Source organism: Amphiura filiformis, chromosome 19 (assembly GCF_039555335.1).
Source record: "Amphiura filiformis chromosome 19, Afil_fr2py, whole genome shotgun sequence".
In the NCBI taxonomy this organism is placed as follows: domain Eukaryota; kingdom Metazoa; phylum Echinodermata; class Ophiuroidea; order Amphilepidida; family Amphiuridae; genus Amphiura; species Amphiura filiformis.
The window spans coordinates 55,378,137-55,404,203 of record NC_092646.1 but is presented as its reverse complement, the minus strand read 5'-3'; the positions used below and the strand labels follow the sequence as shown (position 1 = coordinate 55,404,203).

The 26,067-nt window shown below is 38.7% G+C and overlaps 1 protein-coding gene across 1 annotated transcript in view; it reads left to right on the top strand.

The window, feature by feature from the left end:
• The window catches only part of LOC140141520 (uncharacterized), a 239,497-nt gene extending 230,346 nt beyond the window's left edge, over window positions 1–9,151 (top strand). Inside the window, 3 exon segments of the mRNA XM_072163404.1 lie at window positions 522–1,772; window positions 5,531–7,045; window positions 7,048–9,151. Coding sequence (XP_072019505.1) covers window positions 522–1,772; window positions 5,531–7,045; window positions 7,048–8,096 — 3,815 coding nt within the window. The 3' untranslated portion in view covers window positions 8,097–9,151.
• The last annotated feature ends 16,916 nt before the right edge of the window (window positions 9,152–26,067 follow it).

The following is a 26,067-nucleotide window of genomic DNA, read 5'->3' as shown; positions in this document are numbered from 1 at the left end:
CTTGAAACGTTGCACTAATCGACAACAATCCAGGCTAAATCGCACTAATCAACAGCAACCCAGGCAAAATATAAATTGTCAAGAAGTCAGATTTGGAGGGCATTTTTAAATTTGTCTTGAATTGTATTATTTTCTGTGAATTTTATCAGACAATTATCTTCAAAACCTTCATGATTGTTAAATTTGATGAAAAGGAACTGAAATGACTGTAGCATAATGTTGTTGACCATTGGTGACTTCAAATGAGGGCATTGTTGATCTAGGACTGGAATTGCCAACCTTATACAACACCCTCATTCGACCGAAAGTCACCAATAGTCAACAAAAGGGCAAGTCCATCACAACATCTTTGGACTTCTTCTGATGAAGATGTGTGTCACACATCGAAAATTCAAGGTTAGTTTATCTCTGTGCTGAAAGTCAGTTTAAACTTTTAGAAATTGTTTATCACCAGCACGTATGAACTTACATTCGAGTAATAATTGAAATGTTGATATTTTCTTTTGTTCTTACCTGTGCAGGATCCAACGATAGTTCCTTGGATAAAGTCTGGATGGCTTCCTCACCAGTACGACCCAAATCCCTTGAATTCTCACCAATCCAAATGCAACAGATGGGGCCGGGTTCCCCACCTGGGCAAGCGCCCTCGTCAAATGGACGCAAATCCCGCATCAGTACTCATCACCAGCAACACCAGCATCACCAAGCACAAACTCACCATGCTATTCCAAATGCTATTATACGTACAACCGCCGTTACTCGGACAATAAACACACAAAGAACTTCTGTGGCTGGTAATAACCATGAGCCACTACCAAATGGAGCACTGCCAAATGCAATATATAGTACCTATACGACAGCGCCAAGTAATACGGTAAGATTACGTGAAACCAAATCAGGGGTGAAAAAAGAGGAACGCCACTCAAGTTCCGGTAACTGGAGCGGCAGTGGTAGTGGTACAGACAGTACTAGGACTTCAGTGAATTCTGACGTTGGACAATCTTTAAGTATAGACGGAGGTGACTCGTCGACGATATCACCGTCTGATTCGGCGGTTTCGTTATCGACGGAAAACGTTGCCGTTGTTACGAGTAGCGTGAGTCACGGCAGTTTACAAAGCGTTGATTCTGCACTCGGGAACGGAACGGTTCCAAGACCGCACAAACTTGCATTGCCGGTGGACACCACTAGTGATTTGAGTGGCTCACCGACACCAACAAATTCGTTTTCGCAAATTGATACAGAAAATTGGCTGAAAACAATAGGCAATACGTCAGATAATGAAGATAAGGGAAATAGAGTGGAAGAAGGCAATGTGGCACCTGATGACAAGTCGTCACCACCGGGTATCATCCAAATCGGTTTCCCTGACAACGCATCAGATTCATCGTCGTCAGAGAACCCAAGTAGTTCTCAGAATTTATCGGACACTGCCAGTATAGACCTAGAAGTGTATCTAGGCGACGGGAATAGTTTTGATTCCGATAGTCTCTCCTCATTCTCTGTGGACACTGAAGGGTACTGGACTTCCATGCATTCTGATTGTGGGCTTCCAAAGCGAGGCAAAGGCAAACCGTCCAAAGGTGCGTCCCACAAAGTCGTGGAGTCGTCGTTCGGCAACCATGCAAGTGCCGAGCGAGGTTCGGCGTCTGCGGGACGTGGAGATGGGGGTGATGGTAACAACATTGTGGCGCCACCCAAACCAAAGAGGAGAGTGAGGATTGAGGCACCGAGCATCAATGTGCAACAAACAAGAGGAAACGATGGTAATGGTAAGACTTAACAAAGAGATTAGAGTAGGGGAATAAGGACTCTGTCGTGAGGCTCATGGAGATTAATATACCTTTGAATTACTTCACCATGTCCCAGAAAACTTTGCTTTCAAGGTGGTACTACACCCTTGATAAATTTGTGACTATTTTTGCATTTTCTTAAAAAATAATAACACACTGGTAACAAAAGTTATGTATATTATAGGGGCAAGGAATCCAATTACTACACTAGAATTTCAGTTACTCAAGACAAGCGGTACATTATTTGTGATAAGAAAAGAGGTACCGCTAGAATATGCACCTCATTTCTTAACATACATAATGAACCACTTATCTTGAATCACTGAAATTTCAGTGAAGTAATTGGATTTGCTGCCCCTATAATATAGCCTACATAACTTTTGTTACCAGTGTGTAGTTATTTTTTGATAAAAATACAAAATTAGTCACAAAATTTATCAGGGGATGTAGTACCACCTTAAGTGAGCATAAGTTTGGAATTTTTGTTTACTGTAATGCGTTGTATTTACGCATGCTAAGTCGTACAGTTGCAAATCTCCAGGTTTATGATCTAGGGCCTCTACCAAACAATGCCAGAGGTACACTGTTTTAGTCCCTACCTGTGACAATCCATGTGGATTTCTGAAGCGCTAATGTGCCACCTAAGGCAGAGTACATACTCCCCTATTCTAAACTCTTTGGGCCCAGCAGCTAATACCCCCATCTCAATAGAGATGCAGAGTTCAGATGAAAAGTCCGATATATATCGAAAGGCTGCCGTGTGTTTTTTCGTATTAAATTTTGATAATAATTAGGGGTGACAATTAGTGTATGGTATGGAAAGCTTGTGATCCATAAACTAAGGAGATGCAGACTAAAGAGATATAGAGATACAGATCTAGGTAAATCCTAGCATCCCTGTTAATGAGGGTGATCGTTCCACGAAGTGCGACAGGTGAAATTGCTACGCGGATACCGGATATTTTTATGGTCTATCGCGTAAACTTGAAGACACGCAACACTCTAGTGCAGCACGCAATGCTATAATCTGTATACCTTTCTCGAGTCAGTAATTTTTTCAGAAAGGCAACGATGCTAGAAATCCAACTAGCATATTAACAGATTCCTAAAGAAATTTACAGTTTTTGAGAAAATCTCATAATTTGATTTTACTTTGCTGACTTGAGGAAGGTATACACACTATAGCATGATTTTTAGACATGAATGATCTGCCCTCATGAATATGCAAGAATTCACAGCATACAAAGCAAGGGGACTTTGGCTGTTTGTGTATAGTCTGTATCTCTTTAGCTTATGTCGTGATCATTATACAAAATAAGAAATGGACACTAAAATCAAAACACTATCAATAGTGAAAAATATAACACAAAGCAGCAATGGTAAATATCACAATTTGTGCCTGAACTCTTCTGATTTATGTCCCAAGATTGAACCTAGCTTCAATGTGCTAAAACATTCAACACACAGTCACAGATCACCACGTCCTGCAATCAATATTGCATGCTATATATGTTTGCTACAATCAAAGAGAATGGACATGAAGAGTACATACTCAGCATAAAGAGTACATACTCAGCATAGCTGTATGGAGACCAAGAAAGTGTTGAAATGCGCTAATATATATAAAATCCATACTCCCCTTGTGGAAAATTTTGGGAATATCTTTCAAGTGCAAGGGGAGTATGAATTTCAAATGAAATGAGCACATTAACCAAGTCTATTTGAAACTCATCCTCCCTCTGCAGAAGATTCTGGTTGAATCTTTCTCAGAGGGTGTATGAAATTTAAATCAAACTGCCTAATGTGTTCATTTCATTTGAAATTTATGCTCCCTTGTGGATTTTAAAAAAGAACACCGAAGTCTCTCTCTCTTTTTGGAATGATTTGTAAACATCAATATGTAGAGGTCATATGAACATATGTGTGTGCAACTTGGGTGTGGGGTGTCTTTTTCAAATGAACTTGATTTGCAAACTAAAAGAAAGGCACAGTCATAAAAATTGGACATATAAACATCATACCATAATGGGTTATCCTGCAAAGTTTCAATTTTTTTAAATGCAAAAATTTCAGACTTATACATTTTCATGACCATACATGGAAAAATACTTGAAAAATGAATTGAAATGAGTACAAACATGGATTGGTTTAGTGGTTTTAAGATAGCTCTTGATATTTTGAGAACATTTGGACTTTTTATGTTGAAGCCTACATGGCTAGCATGCAGACCATTAAACTGGTTTGCATACAAATATTTTGTCAAGTTTTATACAGATCATTTGGACTCGCCCTGTCCATTTTATCTTGCTCTGGAGCACATTATTCTTGCTCCAACAGCACATGTACAGCCAAAGAGTGAACTGTACATCAATTTATTAAGTAATTACAAATGAATAACACAGATGTTCATATTAGCTATATGATAGCAATCTGTATATTATTATTATGATGATGATGACCATGATAGCATTGCCAGCCATTTATAGCAGATATGTCATTTATAAGCTGGCCGTAATTGGTGTGGCTCCATCGTGATAATATTTTTATTTACCAAGTACATGTGCTTACCATAAGTGTTTATAGAATGGGCCCAAAGAAGTAGTAGTATAAAGATATTCAAGCAAAACATAAGAATTCAAAAATAAAATATTCAGGCAGTTCATTGGTGTGCATGATGGCACTTTCTTCAAGTTATTTTGTAGGATACAGGCGTGTCCTATAAAAAGCGGGTTCCAAAAATTCCAAGAAATGTGGTGATATTTTCAAATGTGTTTACAACCATCATTCAGTCTTTATACCTCAAATGTGAAAATTGTTGCAGGTCCAATTTTGTGTAAATGACTGCATGTGTCACAGAAAATTTTTACGAGTAACCAAACATAATGCTATGCGTAGAATATGTTACGCTTAACTGCATTTAGGATGCAATCACGACACATTATTGCAGAATAATGTGACCTCATGTGACGTGTTTGGACCAATCATGATCCAGAATTTTGCATAATGGACTGTGGGGGTAAAAGAATATACAATAATGGTCACAAAATTGATTAACTTTATGCAGGTATTAAGATAAGGTTTATAGTTATATAAAGGGAGAAAATATGTAGCAGCAATTGCAATTATGTTTATTTTACTTTCAGTCTATATATAATTTTAGTTATATAATTTTGACCGGTCACATTGTGAAACATGTTAAAACATTTAGGGATTGTATATCTATTTCATTGGTGGCTAAATTCTTATACCTTAAATATTAATATGGAAATGTGCATGGATCTCGTACTGGTGTAGGAGGCACTCAAGTTTCACAGTGTACACATGCACAACCAAAATTTTCAAAACATACCCTTTCCAAGATTTGCCCTTTTGAGCCAAAAACACCCTTAAACAGGAATTTAGCATGGTTTCACAACAAATATTTTACCCCCTAGAAACAGGATTGTACTTGAAATTTACTCTGAGATGTTGTCAAGAATGAAATTTAACACTGATTTTGTAGGAGATAAACATTGTCAAACATTTCAAGAACACCATTTGAGGGGTTAGTGAAAGAAAGTAATGTCTGCAATGGCTGCCCTATAAGATATGTAACAATTTCTGCATTCTATATTGTGTACATCTAAAAATATGACACCTGGCAGCTATTGCAGATGAGCCTTCTTTCAGTAAGTGTTCAATATTTATGTTATTTGCACCAGTTTAATATTGTTTTTCTATTTTTTACATCTCTGCAGGCAAGAGCAAGGATTTGAACTCAAGACTACTAATGGTTCCAGAAGCCAGTCCAGCAGCTAGTGCCAGTAGCACAGACACAGATTCTGCTTCAGAAGCTAGCTATGACCTGGACACACCAGCTCCTATGCCTCCAGAAAACCCTCTTATGTATAAACTATCCTATGGAGGGAGTAACTCCAGTGTAGAAAGCCAAAGAAGTCATAGACTGGACTTAATTCCAGAGGGAGGCAAACCAGCTGCTGTAACTTCCTCACAAAGTTTGGACTCGTTACAGTCTTGCGCAAGCTTGACTAGTAGAAAGGTTGATAGGAAGCAAACAGCGCCCCCTATTTCAAGTCCTAGTTCAAGTGACAGTGGTGTTCATATACCGGTTTTGTCGCCGACGAGTAGTGGGCTACCGCCGAGACCACCAATGATCCCGCTTGGTCAAATGACTGTGCACCAGGCACAACAGCTTCAGTCGCAATTAACAGGAAAAGTTATGATTCAATCGGCAAGAGATTCATTCTTAGGGGGCGCTACAGGGGGAAGCCTCACCACGTTATCGGGAGGGGCTGAAGGTGGCACCCCAACCAGTGGAACCCCAGTGTCATCACCTACGACCTTGAGTCAAAGAGTAGAGATGATAAGTCAAAGGTCACCCATGTCACCCCAAAGCCCCCTGGGTAGTGGGATGTATCCAGAGAAATACAACACATTGCAAAGACGGACAAGAATACAAGCGGGATGGGAGGCAGAGAAACGGCAAACTGACGGCGACGTACCGGATACGTCGCAACTTCTTATGTCACCGACGTCTCAACAGCAACCTCCGCGTAGGGATGTCAGCCCTCAAGATAGACAACAATTATTTCAAGATTATGTTAATACTCTTCAAAATCAGGCACCACAAAACTATAGCTCAATTGGAGGACTGGCAGATTACTGCAATGGCAGGCAGTCTGCACTTACTCGTGAGCAAAGAGCTGAGATCCTTGACTTAATGCGCCGATCTAAACACAGTCGGCCAGCTTCTTCCCCAATGGAGGTCAAGTCCAACCTAAATGAGCCTACCTCACCGACTTCTAAAGCTACATTTCGTAGTTCTTATCACGAAGGGATCGAATCGGGTAATCTTGATCCCGACATGGCCATCATACGAGCCGCTGATCAGTTAGAACAGAATAGAACTGAAATGATTACAAGCCCTGCTACGTTAAATTTACTGCCTTTAAAAACCAACCTTACAAGTCCTGACGGTGATCTGCCATTTGTAGGTCCGACACCCACTGGTTCGCCGAAAATTATTCCCGATGAACCTCGTACACCTTTGTATATATTTGATCCGAACAGGCAACCCAAAATTGGTATTTTAAAAGCAAGAAAACCAACTCCTGTTAAGGGGTCTTCTGATGGACTTGAAGCAAGGATTCATACAGCAAAAAAGAAAATGAATATTAAAACGGATCCTTTTGCCAAGAAGAGGCCAATGTCACCGTCTGAAGGAGCCGCCGGGTCGCCAAATTCCCTTAATTCCCTAAAAGCATATCCTTCTCTGATACGGTACATGTCGACAACACACCTGTGCAAGTTTGTAGTGTCTCAGGGAAGCCCCAGACATCGATAGATGACTTCAAGGCGCTTCTTCAGCAGCGACAGAGAATCTTTAGGCCATTTAATGCAACCGAAAGACTTTCATCAAGTACGGCTACAACTCCTCCGATGCAAAGTTTTCCCAAGAGCAGACTGGATGAAATGCTTGAGCAAGAAAACGACGCGCCTGGTACTCCGGAACGACGAATTGTTACCGTATTTGATCTTAGGAATGCAATGGCTAATGCAAGAAGTTCTACAAGGACAAATGACTTAAGGCTTCCTTATCAGCAGCTGCAATCACAAAAACCGAAGAGTCCAACGACAAGCCCGACGGGGACTCTGACGAAAGATGGTCTTACCGAAGGATCTGGGGAAGGTGCGGGTAAGGATAAAGACACAAATGTTGATACGAATAGATTGAAACCAGGGTTGCGGGAAACAGACTTGAGATTCTTGTCACCGGATGACGAAGAAAAAGATGACCAGATTCAGGAGATTATGGACAAAATGGATGAAGATGAAAAGGAACAGGTGGAGAAGATGGAGAAAGAACAGAGGTCAAAGATTAAGGAGGGTAAGGTAGAGGAGGGTAAGGTGGAGGAAGCAAAACCAAAAACTGAAATCAAGGAGGAAGAAGCAGCAGGTACAGATAGCAATAAGGAAGCAGAAGAAGACAAAGTGACATCACCAATGGAGGCATCGGCCAAGCAGGTGGTGTCTCCACAAGACGATCCCACTCGTAAAAAGCTTCTGGAGTCCATTATTGAGAGAGGGCAAAGAAAAGATGCACGACATGAGGCTATAAAGATGTTAGAGACACTCAAGACTATTAATGAGAAACCGGATTTGACGATAGAGTTGCCGACGCCAACGGACGGCACGATATCGACGTTATTGGATAATATGAAGACGCATATACAGCGGTATCCGGAGGCTGCGACAAGCCCGAATACGAGTGAACATGAGTATGGGTCTGATGCATGGGATTAATAAAACAAAAGGGTTAACTAATGGTTTATTTGTACTTGAGATGTACATTTTCTGTGTGCTATATGCTTTGTATAAGGAATTTGTGTACCAATTTGTTCATAAGTTGAATGGATAAATAATTTGAACGTCAAAGTGTTGGAGAAGGTACACAAGAGTGCATGTGTACTTCTATAGATACCGTCATTTTATTGAAGGTAAATAGAACGGAGGTTATCGTCACATTTTGACTGCTCAGTGCCAGAAGTGGGTAAGTATAATAGCTGCCATGTGTAGATGAGTATACTGTGTGTAAATTGTCAAATGTTCACAGGGCAGCTATTGTACTTAGCCACTTCTGGCCCTGAGCAGTCAATTCGCTGTCGTAGTGCACGTTAGTAACCATTGGTTACTGGTTCCAGCCTGGGCTCATACACCTGTTCTGAATTTTGATATGCCATAGGCTTTGTGTTGTGATCATTTCGATCAGTGGTTCGTAACAAAGAAAGCGTGAGCCAGTTGACCTAGCAATGGTCATATTCTAACATGCACTGCGACAGCGAATTTATATGTTCCTACAGCAGGAAATATTTCCCTCCCATAATGCTTCATAATGTGATTGAATTACTCAGCTCGTTATTTGACTAAGTGGATCTTGTATAACTCAGAGTGCCATATCGACAGCCTGCTACACTAATTGCCTAAGTCATTTTTTGTAATCCGAAATATTTAGGGTGATTACGTAACTGATGAATGCTTGAACTACATTTTGTGCTTTGTTCTCAAAATTACAAAAAATGACTTAGGCAATTAGCGTAGCAGGCTGACGGTATGTGATATACCTTAGCTCAAGTTTATTATGCATAGCATTCTGGGAAGGTATTCTTTTTCGGCTGTGGTTCGATCCTAGAGTCGGCCTAAAAGTAATAAGACCTCCAATTAGCTATCCTACTGGGCTTTGAACTCAGGACCTATGGATTTCTTACTAACTAAGGTAACAATGAATTTGCCGTCTTAGTAAATATGTCATACCATGAGTGGATCAGACTGTGTCACATTGATTGGGCTATTATTCCATTTAAATTCCACCACCCCTGTGGAAGAGTTTGGAAATATCTGCCACAGGGGGTGTATGAATTTCAAATGGAATGAACATATTAGGCACCTCCATTTGAATATCATGCACCCTCAACCTGAATCTTCCATTCAGGGAGGGTGAGTTTCAAATGGAGCTTCTAATGTGTTCATGCATTCCATTTGAAATTCATACTCCCTCTGTGGAAGATATTTTCAAAATCTTCCACAACAGAAGTGTGGATTTTAAATGGAATAGCCCATTATGATCCTGATATTTCAGATGTATAAATTGGTAAGAGCTCTGGTTTCAAGATTTAGAGATCACAGGTTCAAATCCCAGTCAAGGAAAATAACTTAAGGGCATGAGTATTGTGATTAAGAAGTCTAATTGTCCATTCAAATTCTGAACTTCAGGTAATATAACACATGATGCTGCTTCTTGTATCGTAACAGGTAAACATCTCAAAAAAAGTAACTAACCCCCCTTAAATAATGCCCATTATTCAAAAAGGGGCTATTGTATTGCAAATCTGTAAAATGCGTTGGAAGCAGAATTTATTTCTACGCATTTTGACACCTCATTTGATACGATAGCCCAGAAAACAGTAAAACACCAGTCAATTTAATGTAGTGTGGTCCAGATTTGAAAGTTGCACTTACATACAAATTTTTACAATACAAAAACACTCAGATATCATTACACAGATTCCTTCCATTACACTGAATGCAAAATCAATAGAATTTACTGCAACTTTCAAATCTTGGGCTACATTGATTTAAATGTACGCTGTGATGTCAATATTTAGTCAATTGCTACAAATGAGGAAATAAATTCTGCTTCCAGCGCATTTTACAGATTTGTAATACAATCACCCGTTTTTGAATAATGGTAAATATTTACGGGGGGGTCAGTTACTTTTTTTGAGATGTTTACATACACCTCACGCAAACACAGGGATGAAAATGTTGCAGGCCCTTGTATCAGATGCATGTGAAATGTTCACAGACATTTTACCATGGGTAATATTGGCCAAATGCTTGTGAAATTTGCTTATTTATTAACAAACATAGTGACAAACTTGTAGTAATTCTGGCTGGCGAACATTTTCACAGAAACAAAACAAAATGTTATAGTAATATACTATGCTTGGATTCATGCTCGCATATATTTTGCCTGGTCCTAGCCAAAAGGTTGGCACTATGATATGTCTAAATTTAATGGGTTTATAAAATATTTGCAGCTCTTCTCAAGCAAGACATACAGTAAGTCAAAAAATTAAGGTTCCAGTTGTGTTCACCCCTGTATATCCTAAATAAAGAAAATTGTGTCAGAATTAAAACAAGCAGCTAATACCTGTACTCTTTAGCTCTGATTTAAGACCTCATTTGTTGAAATTGGTTGAGAATTAAAGAAACAGTGGTCTAAAACCTAATAAAGAAACGAAATAAAAAGTTGCACTTTTTGTTCTAATCAATGAAAGTACGACACAAGTTAAACGTGTTAATCAATGGAAGCACAGCACTGGCTCTCTTGTTCGTGTACGCATTGTGTGCAAATCAATAGGGCACGCAATGGAGCAAACTGCAACTTTTAAATTGGCATCTTCCTTGGGTTTTTGGATCGTAATATCTTTATTTCAATTTCAACAAATGAGGTCTTAAATTCGAGCTCAAAGATGCAGCTATTGGTTGCTGGTTCCAATTATTACATATCTGCTTTTGTTTAGGATATACAAGGGGTGAACATAACTGGTACCTTAATTTTTGGGCTTACTGTATTGGCATATTACCAAAGAGGCTGTACTTCAGTTCAGTTCACTTCTAGCTTGTGAGTTACAATTTAGGTTTGCACACTTAGTGATTAGTGCACATATCGAAATTATACTGTAAGTACAGTGTGAGCCCCTTCTGATACCACACATAATTCAATATGACATGATTGGAGCATTTTACTTAAATGAAATGACAAATTTAGTTATTCGCTTTCCCAAAGTATGATGTTATTTGGACCTGTTTTGAATTTGCAATACAGACAACTATAGTATTTTCAATCTTGGCAAGTTAGTGACATCAGTGCGCATTTGATTAAGCATAGCTTCAAATTGTGAGCGTTCGCACAAAGCGCTGGCTACAGATGCTGCACAGATGCTGGCACAAAACAGCGTGTTGATGTCATTGTCTCACCAAGAATAACTTACTGTACTTACTTGTTTTTTGCTTAGCAAAAGTAGGAAGCAAAGAAAATGTTGCTAGGATTTGAACCAGCAAACGCCACTTTCCTGTGTTTCTACTTGTGCCAAAAACGTACATTCCAAATCATCAGGGGAAATCAGTGAGGCCATCAAAAATAAGTGTTATATTAGCTAACTGTTAGGAGGAAAGCATATGATTAGGGTCAGGAAATGCACCCAAATTTTCCATTTTCTGAAGAAAAAAAACATTGAAGAATGCATACAAAATTATACAATTTGGGTGTTTTTTGGAGGGAAAAAAAACATGTAAAAAATCAGGGAAAAGCACCTAAAGTTTCTAATTTGGGTGTATTTTTTGAAAAAAATATTGGAAAATGCACCCAAAATTACACAAATTGGGTGTTTTGTAATAAAACAAATCTCTGACCTACCCATTTTTAGCTTGTTATGTCAATATAACCAATTTTGTATAGGCCTCACTACTAGTAGTAGGGATGCCCACTTTCAATACAGTTTCCACTAGAACGATTTTTCATTTACTGTGTGCGTGCACTCACACACGTATTGTCTATGGAGAAACTGATCGATACAAGAAATCCCAGGGCTGTTAAATGGCGTACATACTTGTTTTGATCCAAATGTAGGCCTATATCAGGGTGTTTCAAGAAATTCCTGATTCCACCAGAAAACATTAACCAAACTTGTTCCTGTTTGGTCAGTAAATAGAGAGGACCTTCCTGCATGAAGAGATCAACTTTTTTTAATGAAAAATTTAATGAGATGAGAACTACAACAGGTTGAAGTGACACCATTCCGTGCATCAGGTGTTCAAACGCAATTATCTCCGAATTTGGAGTGAATCAGAGAAGCAAACTTACATACTCATAAAATTTAACTATTTATGAAGACAAAATGTGTAGGATGTTAAGAAATTTAAGAATGTTTAAGCCTACATGGCCCATCTCAAATCATGCACTTCCCGTGCACTTCTCACTACCATGTCCATTTCATAGGGAGTATAAAAACCGGGGACCATCATGGCTTCCATGCACACACAGTGTATTGCTCAATGTAGTAAAGATAACCTTTGAGTTGGAGCAAATTTCTCGAAATTGGTAGTGATTAATGTTACCAAACTTATGCCATGATGAAATATAATAATTTTTGAAGATAAAATGTGCTGACCTTAAAAGATTGAACAATGTTTAAGACTACCGCTTTTCATTTGAAATAATGCACTTATTGTTCATCTCCTCTATGGAGATATTTTCCATGGCGGCCATCTATGATCATGCTTGAGGTTTCACCAAACAAACCATGGGTTTTGAGGTCTTATATTTTTTGTTGTATGTCAACAAAATCGATTAAATTTTCAGGATGATCTTATTTTCATGTTGTTATAAGCAAATATAATGTTCCAGATAAGATAGTTAATAAATACATTAAGAAAAAGTACCTTAAAGTTGCACTTTATGTTAGTATTCCTTTTTGGACTTTAACTTTTTAACATGTTCTAGCAGCCCTATATAAAACCGTGGCACTCAAAAGGCCATATCTCTGGAATGAAACGTCCGATTAAGATTATTTAAACGCCAAAATGTTTCTTTCATCAATTCCCATCCAATAAGTTAGGTCTGAATCAATTTAAAAGTACTTCAATTTTTAGTGGACATGCCTACTAGTAGTTATCTCTGTCAATTTGCCTTCCTCACTGCCATGTTGTTGTTCAACTTAATTTTTATGTTTCAAAGAATAATAAAGGTCATTCAAAGTGCTTATTACAAATACTTTCAGCTCCTTAGAAAAACACCTGTATATCAAACATTGTATGACATTGTAATAGAGTGTAATTAACTCAGCACTTGTTTTTTCTAATGCTAATGGTCAATGGTTGTACCCAACAGAGAAGTCATTATTTGCCCTTTGCATGGACCTGCCATTTTGTACCAAAAAGAAGTTCTTCCCGCAAAATGCATGCGCAAAAAGTGCTTTTGTTTCTTTGCGCTTTTCTAGCAATGCACCAGAAGGCTTTTGCAAAGCATAGGCAGTAAAGCATGTGTTTGATAGGCGTACGCACACACAATGCGCACTTTGCGGTTAGAGCTCATTTTGAGACGGCAGTGGGATTGCCGAATTGTTCACTCATACATAAATTGCGGACGATTCTATTAAATTCCCATTTGATATGTTTACCATCAGTCACCGCCATTTAGTAGTATTTACCATGCCAACGACGCTTATGCTGTGCAATACGTAACAAGTCTTCACACCTTGGTCAGACATATGCATGTCATATACATCTGCTTATTGCGAGATTTGCGCATGCTTTACCTCATGGACTTGTCGATTTACGGATAAGACTTGGCAGAACCGGTGACATGGTGTGTATAACAAACAAAACAGACCAAAAATGACAATATCTCATAATCTGAAATCAGGTTTTTTAGCGTAACCGGTATGTTTTATTTATGCAAACTGTTAACACATTTCTTCTTGGGGAACAAACCAAAAGATCGATGACGTCCTATAAACGAAACTAGTTTCGTTTAGGGGGGAGGGGGTAAAAATACTCGATTACGTTTGTACAAAAACATCGGTCTAAAGAATGTGTCATTATTATTATTATGTCAAAATGTTCAACATTTCATAATTATGTTTCTGGCAGGGAGGGAGGGGGTCGGCTGAGAAACGAAACTAGTTACGTTTATAGGACGTCATCGATCTTTTGGTTTGTTCCCTTAGGTCACAGCTTGCCTGTCAATCAATTACATACCTTACATAGGTTTTGCACTATTTCTATTCAGTTTGGCCCAATTTTAGGAAAATTATTTTGACATGCCTCCACTGGTGGTGTGTTTCAAGCATAAGGAAAATAAGTGATCCAAAACTTGCTGTCCTTCTTTTTCCATCCTTTGATGATATCCTTATGTCCATTTCAGTCTTGCTTCTTGGTGGTTTTTTTTTGCAATGTTTTTGCAATATATTGTTAATATAAGTCTGTCGTCCTAGCTTTAGTTACAATCATTGTCAGTGACTGCAATCATGACTGAGGCTGGGGAAGGACTTACATTGACAAAATGTTGCAGCAGCTTCTAGTTAAATATCATCTCAAAGAAAATAACCAAGAGATATTGGATGCGCACACTGGTGTCATTAAACTTGAAACAGACTATTATCTGATAATATGTGACCATCCACCACGAAGTGGTAGTAAAGTCGGCTCTAGATCATTTTCTGTTTATTGTAGATTTTGAAAGAATTCACTTTTAGCTTCAAAATGACACCTCAACCAGCTTCATCGGACATCTGGAAGTGAAGTTATAGTTCATCAAAGGTCCAATTCCTAGTATATTCAACATAGAAATCCAATTACTGTTTTTGATTGTATTTCAAAATGGAAAATGCCGACTTTACGACCAGTTTGTGGTGGATGGGCACATATGTCAATTGAATCGTTTGATCCCTTCCTAGATGCACCATTTACACAGAGAAGTCAACTTCAATTATGACATTAAATTCAAATTGCGAATAGGGATTAGTATAAACTGATTTTGGATGGGATTTTTACACCAAGCAGAGAACTGTAGTTGACTTTAAAACAAAAATGAATTTGACTTTTGCACCCTTGAAACAGAGCTGTATTGACACTGGGTGTTGTTGTTGTTGTTGTTTTGTTTTTAAAACATTTTATGGTTTTTACAGGCACTTCTTGTTTGTAGACACTCTGGATGTTTTTTTTTTTTATCATGCCTTTTTTTTCAAAGCCTCTTTAAGTGTAACAATGTTTTTATGCTAAATACTGTATGCACTGGAAAAATGAGTTCTAATATTTTCCCTCCCTTTGCTCTTTGTTCTTCCAGTAGATGTTTCTATTCCATCCTTCTTTATTGAGGTAATTATACCCTGGCTTCCATGTGAGGGAACATTTGAGGCTCAGTACTGCATTGCCTAATATCTATTCTGAGAAAATTACATTTACAGAATTTTGCTCTCATAGTCCTTTGCAAATAAGGATATGTTTTTATTGGAGTTGGAAGTGGACATAAGTCTTTTCTTGTCACTGGAAAGTCCATTATTTTCTGAAAATCTTGATACCAAAATCCCAATTTCCAAATATAAAAATGGAGACAAGACAGTGTTGTGTTGAGTTTCTTAACCCCTGATCACTACCTGCCGATCTAACATTGCCTCTGATTGGTCAATTACATGATATCTTCATTTTAATTACCAATCAGAATGGAGCTTTGCAAATAATTCACCCCAATTTTTTTGCGTGGTGAAATTAATCTAACAATGTTGCTGATTGGTCCAATTGATAATGAAACTTCTTTTTGGCCAATCGGCAGGTAGTTCTCATGGGGTTAAGATGTTGTCTATGCTTCTTACTTAATAGGTACATGTCTTTGCGGCTCCTGAGGTGCAGATAATAAGACAGGGTTTTTAACTTATTTCAAATGCCACCCATTCTTAATTGAAAGTACAACCACTAGCGATCCATGTCAAAATTTATCGCATATCTTAAAGTAGTTGCATGACCACAGTTTTTGAGTTCATGACTCCCGGGATTCATGAATCCCAATCTCACTGGGAATCACAAGCTCAAAATGGGCTATATTCCAGTTGAAATCCATACACCCCTGTGTAAGTCATGACCTTCATCTCTCACACAGGGAGTGTGAATTTCAAATGGGATTACCTGAATGGGGGACTCCATTTGAAATCTACACCCCCTGTGTGGAAGATTAAGGACATGTCTTCCATAGAGGGTGTATGGATTTCAACTGGAATAACCCAATATTGGGTCATGCAATGGTAGAGGTGAATTTTTGTGAAATTGTTGCTGTATTGCAAAATGTTAGCCTCAGTATATGTACCTGTACTACTATAATCTGAAATCTGTTGGTTCCTTGCGTAATGTTGTTTTCTTTACAATGTATTCAGAAATAATCTCAAAAAAATCTGAAATTACGATTTGAAATTACTTGGTACTCTAAGTCGGCAAGACCGATACGATAGGCTTACCTGTTTGAAAAAGTCATGATCATATGTGTTCTCAAAAATTTATTTCCAAAGTTATGCAGCTGTTATAGTTCATGTATTGCAAGCAAACCTGGGTTTATTCTTTGTGTAAGAGAGCATGGAATTTGGTGTATAGATAACAATGAGGGATTTTGAGATCTTTTGTTAACCGTCTTACATTAAGAATAGACCTATACCTGCCATGAAGACCTGTCAGTTGTGCCAAATGTTCTGCAGTGCCATTTGGCTGTGCAAAACTTGTACAACACAATATGCATCCATTATCATGAGTCATATGTCGAGGGTTGGGAGCCAGAAAGCCTTAACTCACAATGATCTGCTCACACAAAATGAGCATAAAGTCGCCTTCCTTCCTTCCTTCCTTAAAAGTGCAATGCTCACATGAGTGAGAACAGGTGCACTGCGTGGTGTGCATGGGCCGGAACAATAAACGTAGCATGAAACTGAAGACAGGTGCAAAATATATACAGATGTGCGAGTAAAAACTGGGCTGGTGATGAGACTACTTCAGTGGATAATCCCTCAACATGGTCTTAAAGCTGTCGAGAGATTGGTAGTTTGCTGGATCCACTGGGAGCTTGTTCCAATCCCGGATGGTGCGTGGGAAGAATGAATTAGCAAACACTGAAGAGTTGGTGTGGGGTTGCAAGAACCTGGATGAATGGCCTCTGGTAGATGAACGATGATGGATGAGATATTGGTTCCATGTGATATCAACCAGGTCAAATCTGATCTTGTACATCATCAGTAGGCGACTGCAAAGGCGTCGGTCCTGGAGAGATGTCCAGTTCAGGTTGCGGAGCATTGAGGTGACGCTACTTCTTCTGTCGTGAGATTCCTGTGACAAAGCGGGCAGAATTTCGCTGCACCTGTTCGAGCTTCTTTGTATTACGCTGTGTGTGGGTATCCCAAGCTGATGCTGCATACTCCACAGTAGGTCTGATGAAGGTTGTGTAGGCTGCTTCCTTAACTTTCTGACTGCAGTGGCTGATGTTGCGTGACAGGAAAGCCTTGGTTGAATTTGCCTTCTTGGTGACGGTGTCCACATGAGTGTTGAAACTCAGTCTGGAATCAAGATGGACGCCCAGATACTTAGCTGAGTTGACAGTCTCCAGTGTGTGGCCATGGATGGAATAGGACGCTGGGGTGGGCTTGCGTTTGTTGGTCACCTGCAATACTTGGCACTTTGTTTCGTTGAAGCTCATTAGCCAGTCAGATTCCCACTTCTGGAGAGCGTCAAGGTCATGTTGAAGAGCAGCCGAGTCCACTGGAGATGTGATGTTTCGATAGATGAGGCTATCATCGGCGAAGAGTCTTGTTGTGGAGTCAGAGAAAACACAGATGTAAACTGCCGGTTGAGTATATAGCAGCTTTGGTCTTGGGGTCAGAGTGTAGGAACCCACCTTCCTTCAGTGGATCAACGCCCATCTGGTCACATCTCTTCGACTTAATAAGGGCGCCAAGCCTCTTATTACGCCTACTGCTAGGATCACTGTGCACTATGTCATAGATGTACTTGTTGTATGACCTTCGGCATGTCTTCTGGGATTCTTTCTTTAGATGTTTGAATCGAAGCCAATCCCTCTCCTTGTTGGTTTTACTGAAGCGTTACGATAGGCTCGCGCGCCTTTGCGTTGGTGGCCCGCTTAGTGCTGGAGTTAAACCAAGGTTGGTTGTGTCTGGTTGAGCTAAATTTCAAGGCACACAGTCCTCTATGACTCTTTCCAACTCGTGTTGAATGGCATTGGCTAATTCCTCTACTGGGGTGGAAGTAGTAAACTCAGACGATGAAATGACTGGCCCATTTCTTGATTCTGTCACGTATGGCGTCAAGGTCAGCTCTTTTCCACAACAGGATCTTGCGGCGAACTGGCTTTCTTCTGTGAGCCCTTACATTAACATCCATATAGACAGTGTTCGAAATAAGCACTTATCCTCTTGTCCTCTTGTCCAAAAATCACTGGGGACAACCATATTGAGCTAAGTACTTATCCCCTGGACAACCACTATATTTTACCTCCAAAAGGGATGACACATTTTGGGGACAACCAAAATGTAGTGAGGACAAGCAGAATTTATGCTTTAGTTATCCTCAGGATAACCTCCATATTTTCCTTATTTCGGACACTGCATATAGATGACATCATGGTCGCTTAGGCCTGGTAAACCTGAGCATCTGTTAACCAGGGAGGGTCTATTAGTCACTATAACGTCCAGGATATTATCGCCTCGTGTTGGGAAATCGATCAACTGGTCGAGTCCTGCACGATCCAGGACTTGGAGGAAGGACTCATTTATTGAAATTCTGTACTGATGCGAGATGATGCTGCCGGTGATCCAGTCAATGTCTGGAAGATTAATATCACCAGAGATCCAAATTGCAGCTCCTGGATTGGTCTGGCACAATTGAATGATGGTACGGTTCAATTCGTCCATGTAGTCTTGGTCATTGTTTGTTGGACGGTACAGTGATGCTACCACAATAGACTGCTTGCCATTTAGTATTTTTGCCGCAACAAATTCCGCTCCAGTCTGAATGTCAATCTGGTGGTTGTTAAGGCTGTTGTGGATGCCCAGTATAACACCACCATGGCCGCCATCTCTGTCGCAGCGGTACATGTCGTAACCAGGTGGGAATACTTCTCCTTGGGCGATGGTTGGTTTGAGCCATGTCTCGCAACCATAGATCACATCTGGCTTAACTGCTTCAACCATACTCCAGAATTCTTCGCGTTTTGAGTAGATACTCTGGAAGTTAATCTCCAATAAGCGGAGGTTTTGAAAGGATTGCTGTTTACCTTGTTTACTAGGCGATGACTTGGCTAATGGTGAGCCCGGGTGGCAGGAGCTGGTAGAGCTGGATGTTGAATGGCTGGTTTGACTGCTCATAGACCCGTCGAGGATGGTAGAATCAAAGAGCCCAGAAGACAGGTTTGGTAACCCGCATTTGTAGCACTCCCAAGGTAGGTCGCATCGACCAAGGGCATTGAGGACTACATCAGATAATCCTACACACTCTGAGTGAAACCAGGCATTACAAGATTCACAAAGGATGCTGGCTTTTGCTCCTCTGTAGGAAGTGCAGGCCTTGTTACATTCCCCGCAGGGATATTTGGGTGGCCGGGGACCTGGATTTGATTCCACATCACCTGCTCGCAAGATGGATGAGTGCGAAGTTTGGGCGCAGGGTTGTTGTTTAAAGTAGATGGAGAACAATATTGCTAGGTACAAGCAGTATATAATGATACATGGTACATAAGGAACTAAGTTATTCATCTTGACATACGTAATATTGGATTCGACTTCAATACAGTCATACATTGAGTTACACTGGCCATGATCAATAGTTTGGCGACACAGGACATCGGCAAAGTACAACATCAGTAAATTAATGGCAGTATTTACAATTACAAATGTGTAGTCTCAGGATAATCAGTACATTGACATTTACTATATCAAAACACTCCAAACATGGTAGTTCATCATGATGTAGTTGGCATGGTAATTGGTAAACAACATGGCAATGATAATGATGGAGGCAGGCATATGGCATGGAGAACCGGCTTTTAACAACTATAATCAAGCATGCATGAACAGCACAAGAGTTAGTTTTCTCAGCAAGCAGGATGAACTTGAGTTGAGTTAGTGTAGGTAGGGAGGGAGCATGCAATGCAAGGGATGATTGCGCATGTAGATGACAATGTGTAGTTGAACACATCAACAATGCATACACATGATACATACGATCTTCACCACAGCTAACAGTGCAGTTCCACTTCGTCCAGTCCTAGCTCAAGAGTTAGTCTTCAGCAAGCAGGATGAGCTTGAGTTGAGTTAGTGTAGGGATGGATGGAGCATGCAAGGGGATGATTGATCATACATGTGACAATCATAATACAAAAACAATGCATACATACAGATCTTCAGTTCATGTAGTCCCAATCGATCGCCGTAATTTCTTAATCGCAGGCTTCCGAATTAGTGGGGTTGACGAAAAACAAGGAAGATGTCAAACCGGAAGTGAATTTCAATCAGTGAATACACACAATCGAGAGTTGGATCTTTGTCATCGATTACACCACGAAATCTGTAGACTCAAATCACTCCAGATATGATGAAATTGATGAGGGATGATGAGTCGTAATCGACAAAGATGAAAACAAGTCTCAAATTTTGTACGAGAAATCAAATTTCATGCTAGATTGGTCCGACGCATGCGCACTTCACTATAGAAGATACACTCGCCTGACAAAATTCAATAGAAAACAAAAGTAATTCTGGAAGAAACAGCGATTTTTAGAGACCAAAGCAAGGAACCTTCCTAACATTTTTGGTATGATTTAAAATGATATAAAACAAGGATTTTAAATCTGGAATATTTCAGGAAGTTATTTTGTCAACTTGGTGCGAGCAGGTCATTGTGAGTTACGGCTTTGTGGTTCTCAACCCTCGATATGAATGTACTTGATACTTGAATCAGGTAAGAAGTGAAGCAAAGTCACACCAATATGAGAACATCAATTTTAATGTCTCAAATTTGCCAAAATTTAAGCTTTTCTTATAACAAAATATAAGTGTACTATACTATTACCGTATGCTATGCATCATGTGTAAATGAAAATATGATATTGTTTTTAATGTAAATGTGCTTATTGCAAATCATGTGTTGCCAATAGCAACAAATGTCCAGATGAATTATGGGTAATCTTACAGTACCTAACAACACTAACCTACCTATACAATGTGGGTAATTTGATGTTGAACTGTATAAGAAATGGTCATGCAAGGTATTTGTGTTAACATGTTGGCCTATGCAAAAACAGCATATGTGTGTATCGTCATCTAATGAGTGACACTCGCTGTTGCATGTTTTTTGTTGAATTGTAACAGTCAGGGTACATGGGCAATTATTTCATACGGCAAAAAAAAAAGGTTCGTCTCAAAGCTTGTAAAATCCCACGATTTGACAAAAAACAAATGCGGAAATTTTTTAATAGTTTTTTTCCAGAAAAAATCAGCGAAAATCAGACTTTTTTTTTCAAAATACCATGAAAAAAAGTCGGGAATAAAAAAAAAAAAATAAAAAAAAAATTGCATTTCGCATTTGTTTTTAAATTTCTCGTGAGCTTTGAGACAAACCTTTTTTTTTTTTTTGGCCTAAGGGAATGCAGCATTCTTGCAGGATGTCACATCATGCACATGATGTTCTAGCATTAAGTGATATCAATCATGTATGTAGGACATAGCATTCTTGATGAATATCATGTCATGCACATTATGACATTCTAGCATTAAGTGATGTCATGTATGTGCGGTGTACATTCTCAAGGGATGGTACATGTGTACATGATATTCTAGCATTAAGTTATGTCACATGTACGAAGCATTGTTGAAGAATGTCACATCATGCACATGACATTTTCAGCATTAATGATGTCACCTCATGCAATGACAGCTTCCTTGGGCATGGGTTTAAATATTGTTAGGGTGACAGGTTGTCCACCCAGCCCAATTGGGTGATTTTTTCATCAATAAAAGCACCCAAATGTATGAATTTTGGGTGCTTTTTCTATTGGCTAAAAACATTGCTGCTAGAATGCCACCATCTTGGATTTGTTTTGAGAATGTGTGCCAAATGTAACCAGTGATACCAACGCCGCACCTTGGGCTACTTGGCGATCACTTGCCGCTACTCAAAAAAGCATGCCACTACTTGCCTAAAATTGGGCTACTTTGCCAGTGTCAGGCCGTGGCAGTATTTTGATGTATTTTCCTTTCAATTTAGCCGATTTATAAAGGTTTTGAGCTCTGAAGCTCGAAATTGCAATTACAATGGGTTTTGTGACAATTTACTGATCGGTCCATAACTTCCAAGCAAGTACCGGAAGTTTTGAAGTCAAGTGCTTTTCCGCCCAATTGGGTGGTTTGCGTTCTAAATTTGGGTAAATCCACCCAAATATCCGGTATTGGGCGCTTTCTTAGGAAGTTTGAAAATTGGGCTACTCGAGACTCATTTACCGCGGCTTGGCGAACCAATGTGCCGCGCCTTGGAGCTGAAAAGTTTTGGCAACACTGAATGTAACTCAATGGTAGTGCAATAAGGTCATATCTACCGTTATTGTTTTGTGTCATTTTGAAACAAATACAAAAAATTGTTCATAGAGTGTTTATGAACCAACAATCTTGCGGTATATTGTGAGGTTATTGGGTTGTTTTGACTGTTAATTGCTTTTAATTGATGATAGATTGGGCAATTTGATCATATGGTTTAGAATAGAGAAACAAAGGCATGCAGAGCCGAGCCAGGTATCGCAGGTATGGCTTTCTTGCACTTGTAAAAAATGAAATATTTTTGTAAGGTATTTTATTTTTATTAGCAATATGTGATTTCAACAATTTCAATGTGTGAAATATAATATGCATGTGCGGTTGGAAAATGCTTAAAACAATACATCTCTTATCATGTTGTAAAAACAAATATTGGAATAACTATAGAATATGTGATAAGGCCGGTAGCACCCAAAGGCTCTACACAAATTAGAAGAGCATTATTGAAGGCTGTTGAGGCTACTCCGTCTCATTCTGATGACCCCTGAAACTACAGAATACCCTTACCCTAATCCCAACCTTAAACAACCCCTAACCCAAAGCTTACCCTTAGCTCTAAAACACATGGTGTGTAGAGCATTTTGAGTTAGCCAAAACATATTCCATCTCCATTGTAAATTCTATCCAGAATGGACTTCCTGATGTTAGTGACCAAGTCATATTGGGCAATTCCAGTTGAAATCCATACACCCTCTATTGAAGACATGAACTTCAAAATCTCTAACACAAGGGGTGTAGATGTCAAATGGAAACACCCATTCAGGTAACCCTATTTGAAATTCACACTCCTTGTGTGGAAGATTAAGATCATATCTTCCATAGGGGGTGTATGGATTTCAACTGGAACAGCCCATTGTGATTTCTGCATAGTGTCAAATAACAGATTGCTATAAACCGTTCCTATGTAACTCATGAAATGCTTTATGTGTTTCGCTGAGCGCGAGTTGCGTCCTATGCGGGATCCTATGGCAAATATATGACTTTTCACTGTTACAAATCGGTAACATTGCCCTCTGTCCACAGGATACTCCAACACGGAGATGGTTTACAGTTGTATGCTGTGAGTACATCGCTAATTCATACACAAACTTAACACAAATAAAGGAATTTATTAACATGGTTGAAATAAACTGTTCAACAATGCTTGTCATTGAAACTTTTTCTAATAGATTAAAACTAACCTTAAGATGTTAATGGTGACAATCTCTCTAGCTATATAGTATTAATTCTCATGTATACAAAGACAAAATACAATGCATTTGTTTTTCTGTAAATTATATGTAAACATTTGGAAAAGAAAGATTTTGTACTAACTTAAATGTATATATACCAAACTGATTATGAAAAGCATTTTTATATGGAAGTGAGTGTGGCATACTTCATATTGAATAATGTAGACAAAATACAAGAACGCTGTTTCAAGTTTCTTTGGAAATCACCTTAAAAGTTTACTTTTTTGTTAAAAATAGGCTAACATAAAAATGTGCAAAATGTTTTTGTAATGTTTTGAATATTCATCATGAATGTTTCCATACATACTTTCATTCAGCTTAAGTAATGGTAGCTATATTTGGTTATAAGTGTAATCGCTTTTCAAATTGCTAAAAAAAGAAAGAGCATTACACATTTATTCAGGTATTGTTTTGGTTACTAACCACCTGATGAGAAATTTGTTTTGGTTACTAACCGTCTGATGAGAAGGATTCACAATCCTGCAGAGAGTCATATGTTATGGTAAATATTAAGTGATTTAGACTTCTATGATGCCAATTAGGCCTATGTTTTTCCTTTGCCAGGAGTACTTGCAGAGCAAAGGAACAACTGATGATGCCTGAAGTCAGGCAAAACTATTCCTAGTGAGTAAAACAATAAACAGTCTGTACGTTTTTAGCGGGTTCACGTTGGACAAGTTTAGAACTGTCAAGCTTTTGTCAGGAGTAGCTCTGACTTCATCAGGACAAAGTGTCCAAGATGAGACATGTAGGTCGCTCCTTGCCTACTGGTGGCTCTGAAGAGAGCCATTCACTGAAGACTGCCCCTTGTCAACATAGACCTTGCCTATCTGTTAATGTAAAAGGTTTGGCAGCTTTGAAAAGAGCTGTTCCCACAACATAAACAATATTTGGTAGTATAGAAGTCTAATTTGGCTGTAACACATACCAGACCTTGTCATCAAAAGCTGCTTGATTTATAATGAATGAAAGTATCACAATTATGCAGTACAACATTGTGATGACTGGTTTGATTTGATTTGATAAAGAACCATGTGATCAACTGGGTTATCACAAAGCCCTACCTGCAATAGCTGCCCTATAAGACATTTGACAATTTCTGTATTCTATATTGTACACATATAAAATATATGACAGCTGGCAGCTATTGCAGATTGGCTTCTTGCACTAACCCTGCAACTTGTTTTAATTGTAGCATTTTGTTGAGATTTTGTCATAAATTGTATAAAGAGACTGTATATGATTATTGCATTCTGTGACACTCATCACAAGATATTTATTGACTGTATAAAGAAGATTGTAATTATTAGACCTTTTTTGAAGTGCTCAGACAAAACTTTCTATCATTGTAAAATAGTTTGGGCAAAGTTTGGGGCAAAAATCTTGCAATATTTGACATATGGTTGTGCGACCATTATCTGTTTTATTCATGTGAATTATTTTTAACAACTTGAGCATTGATGATATTTTTTACTTAAATCATGATGTAATACTGTAGTGTTTGTAGTTTGTTAAGACCAATCTTTTTTGCTTGCATTTCACTGCCTCCATAACAGATTTGAAAGTGATCAAAGTTGGAGACTTTTATAAATGCTCTTCTGTTGGGTCAAGTAAAGGGATTACTTGAAAATTGTGCAATTGGATGAGATACATTGATGATTTTAGTAATATTGTTTGATTACTGTAACTAACAGGAAGTTTCTTAACTCTCTCCATGCAGGTATCGACTGCAGACGACAGGTTTTATATTTAAAAAAAATTCAAATATTTCATAATTGTATGTTGTCTTGACTATATTTGGAATCAGCATGAAAAATGCATTAAAATGAGTACAAACAAGCCTAGTATTGGTTAAGTGGTTCTTAAGACAGCTCTTGTTTTTTTAAGGAAAATATCTCAAAACTTGGGACTTTTATGTTGAAGCCGATGGCTAGTACGCAAAGCATTTATTATCCAAAGGGTGGGTGAGGTCAGTGTACCCCAGTAATGATGGCATGACTAAAAAGAACCTCACCACCCATGATAGTTATGGTTAGAGCCACCTGCGAAGTAGCGTAGCTTAAGGTTGGTACATTAATAACGCACAATAATCGAGGCTGAATGAATCAGGTTTTAATGCAATGGAGTTCTGATCCTATACTGATATATTTGTTATTAGATAGAAGACAGCTTAACATGATGCTGCTCAATGAAGGAATGGCATAGTTTTAAACATGATATGCTGGTTGTTCTGTCCTCTACAGTACAGCATCCCACATTAATAACATTGCCTATTGTCAACAATTACAAAGATTGTATCAATAAATTCAATCTAGAATTAAAGTACATAAAAGCATCGGTTATTCA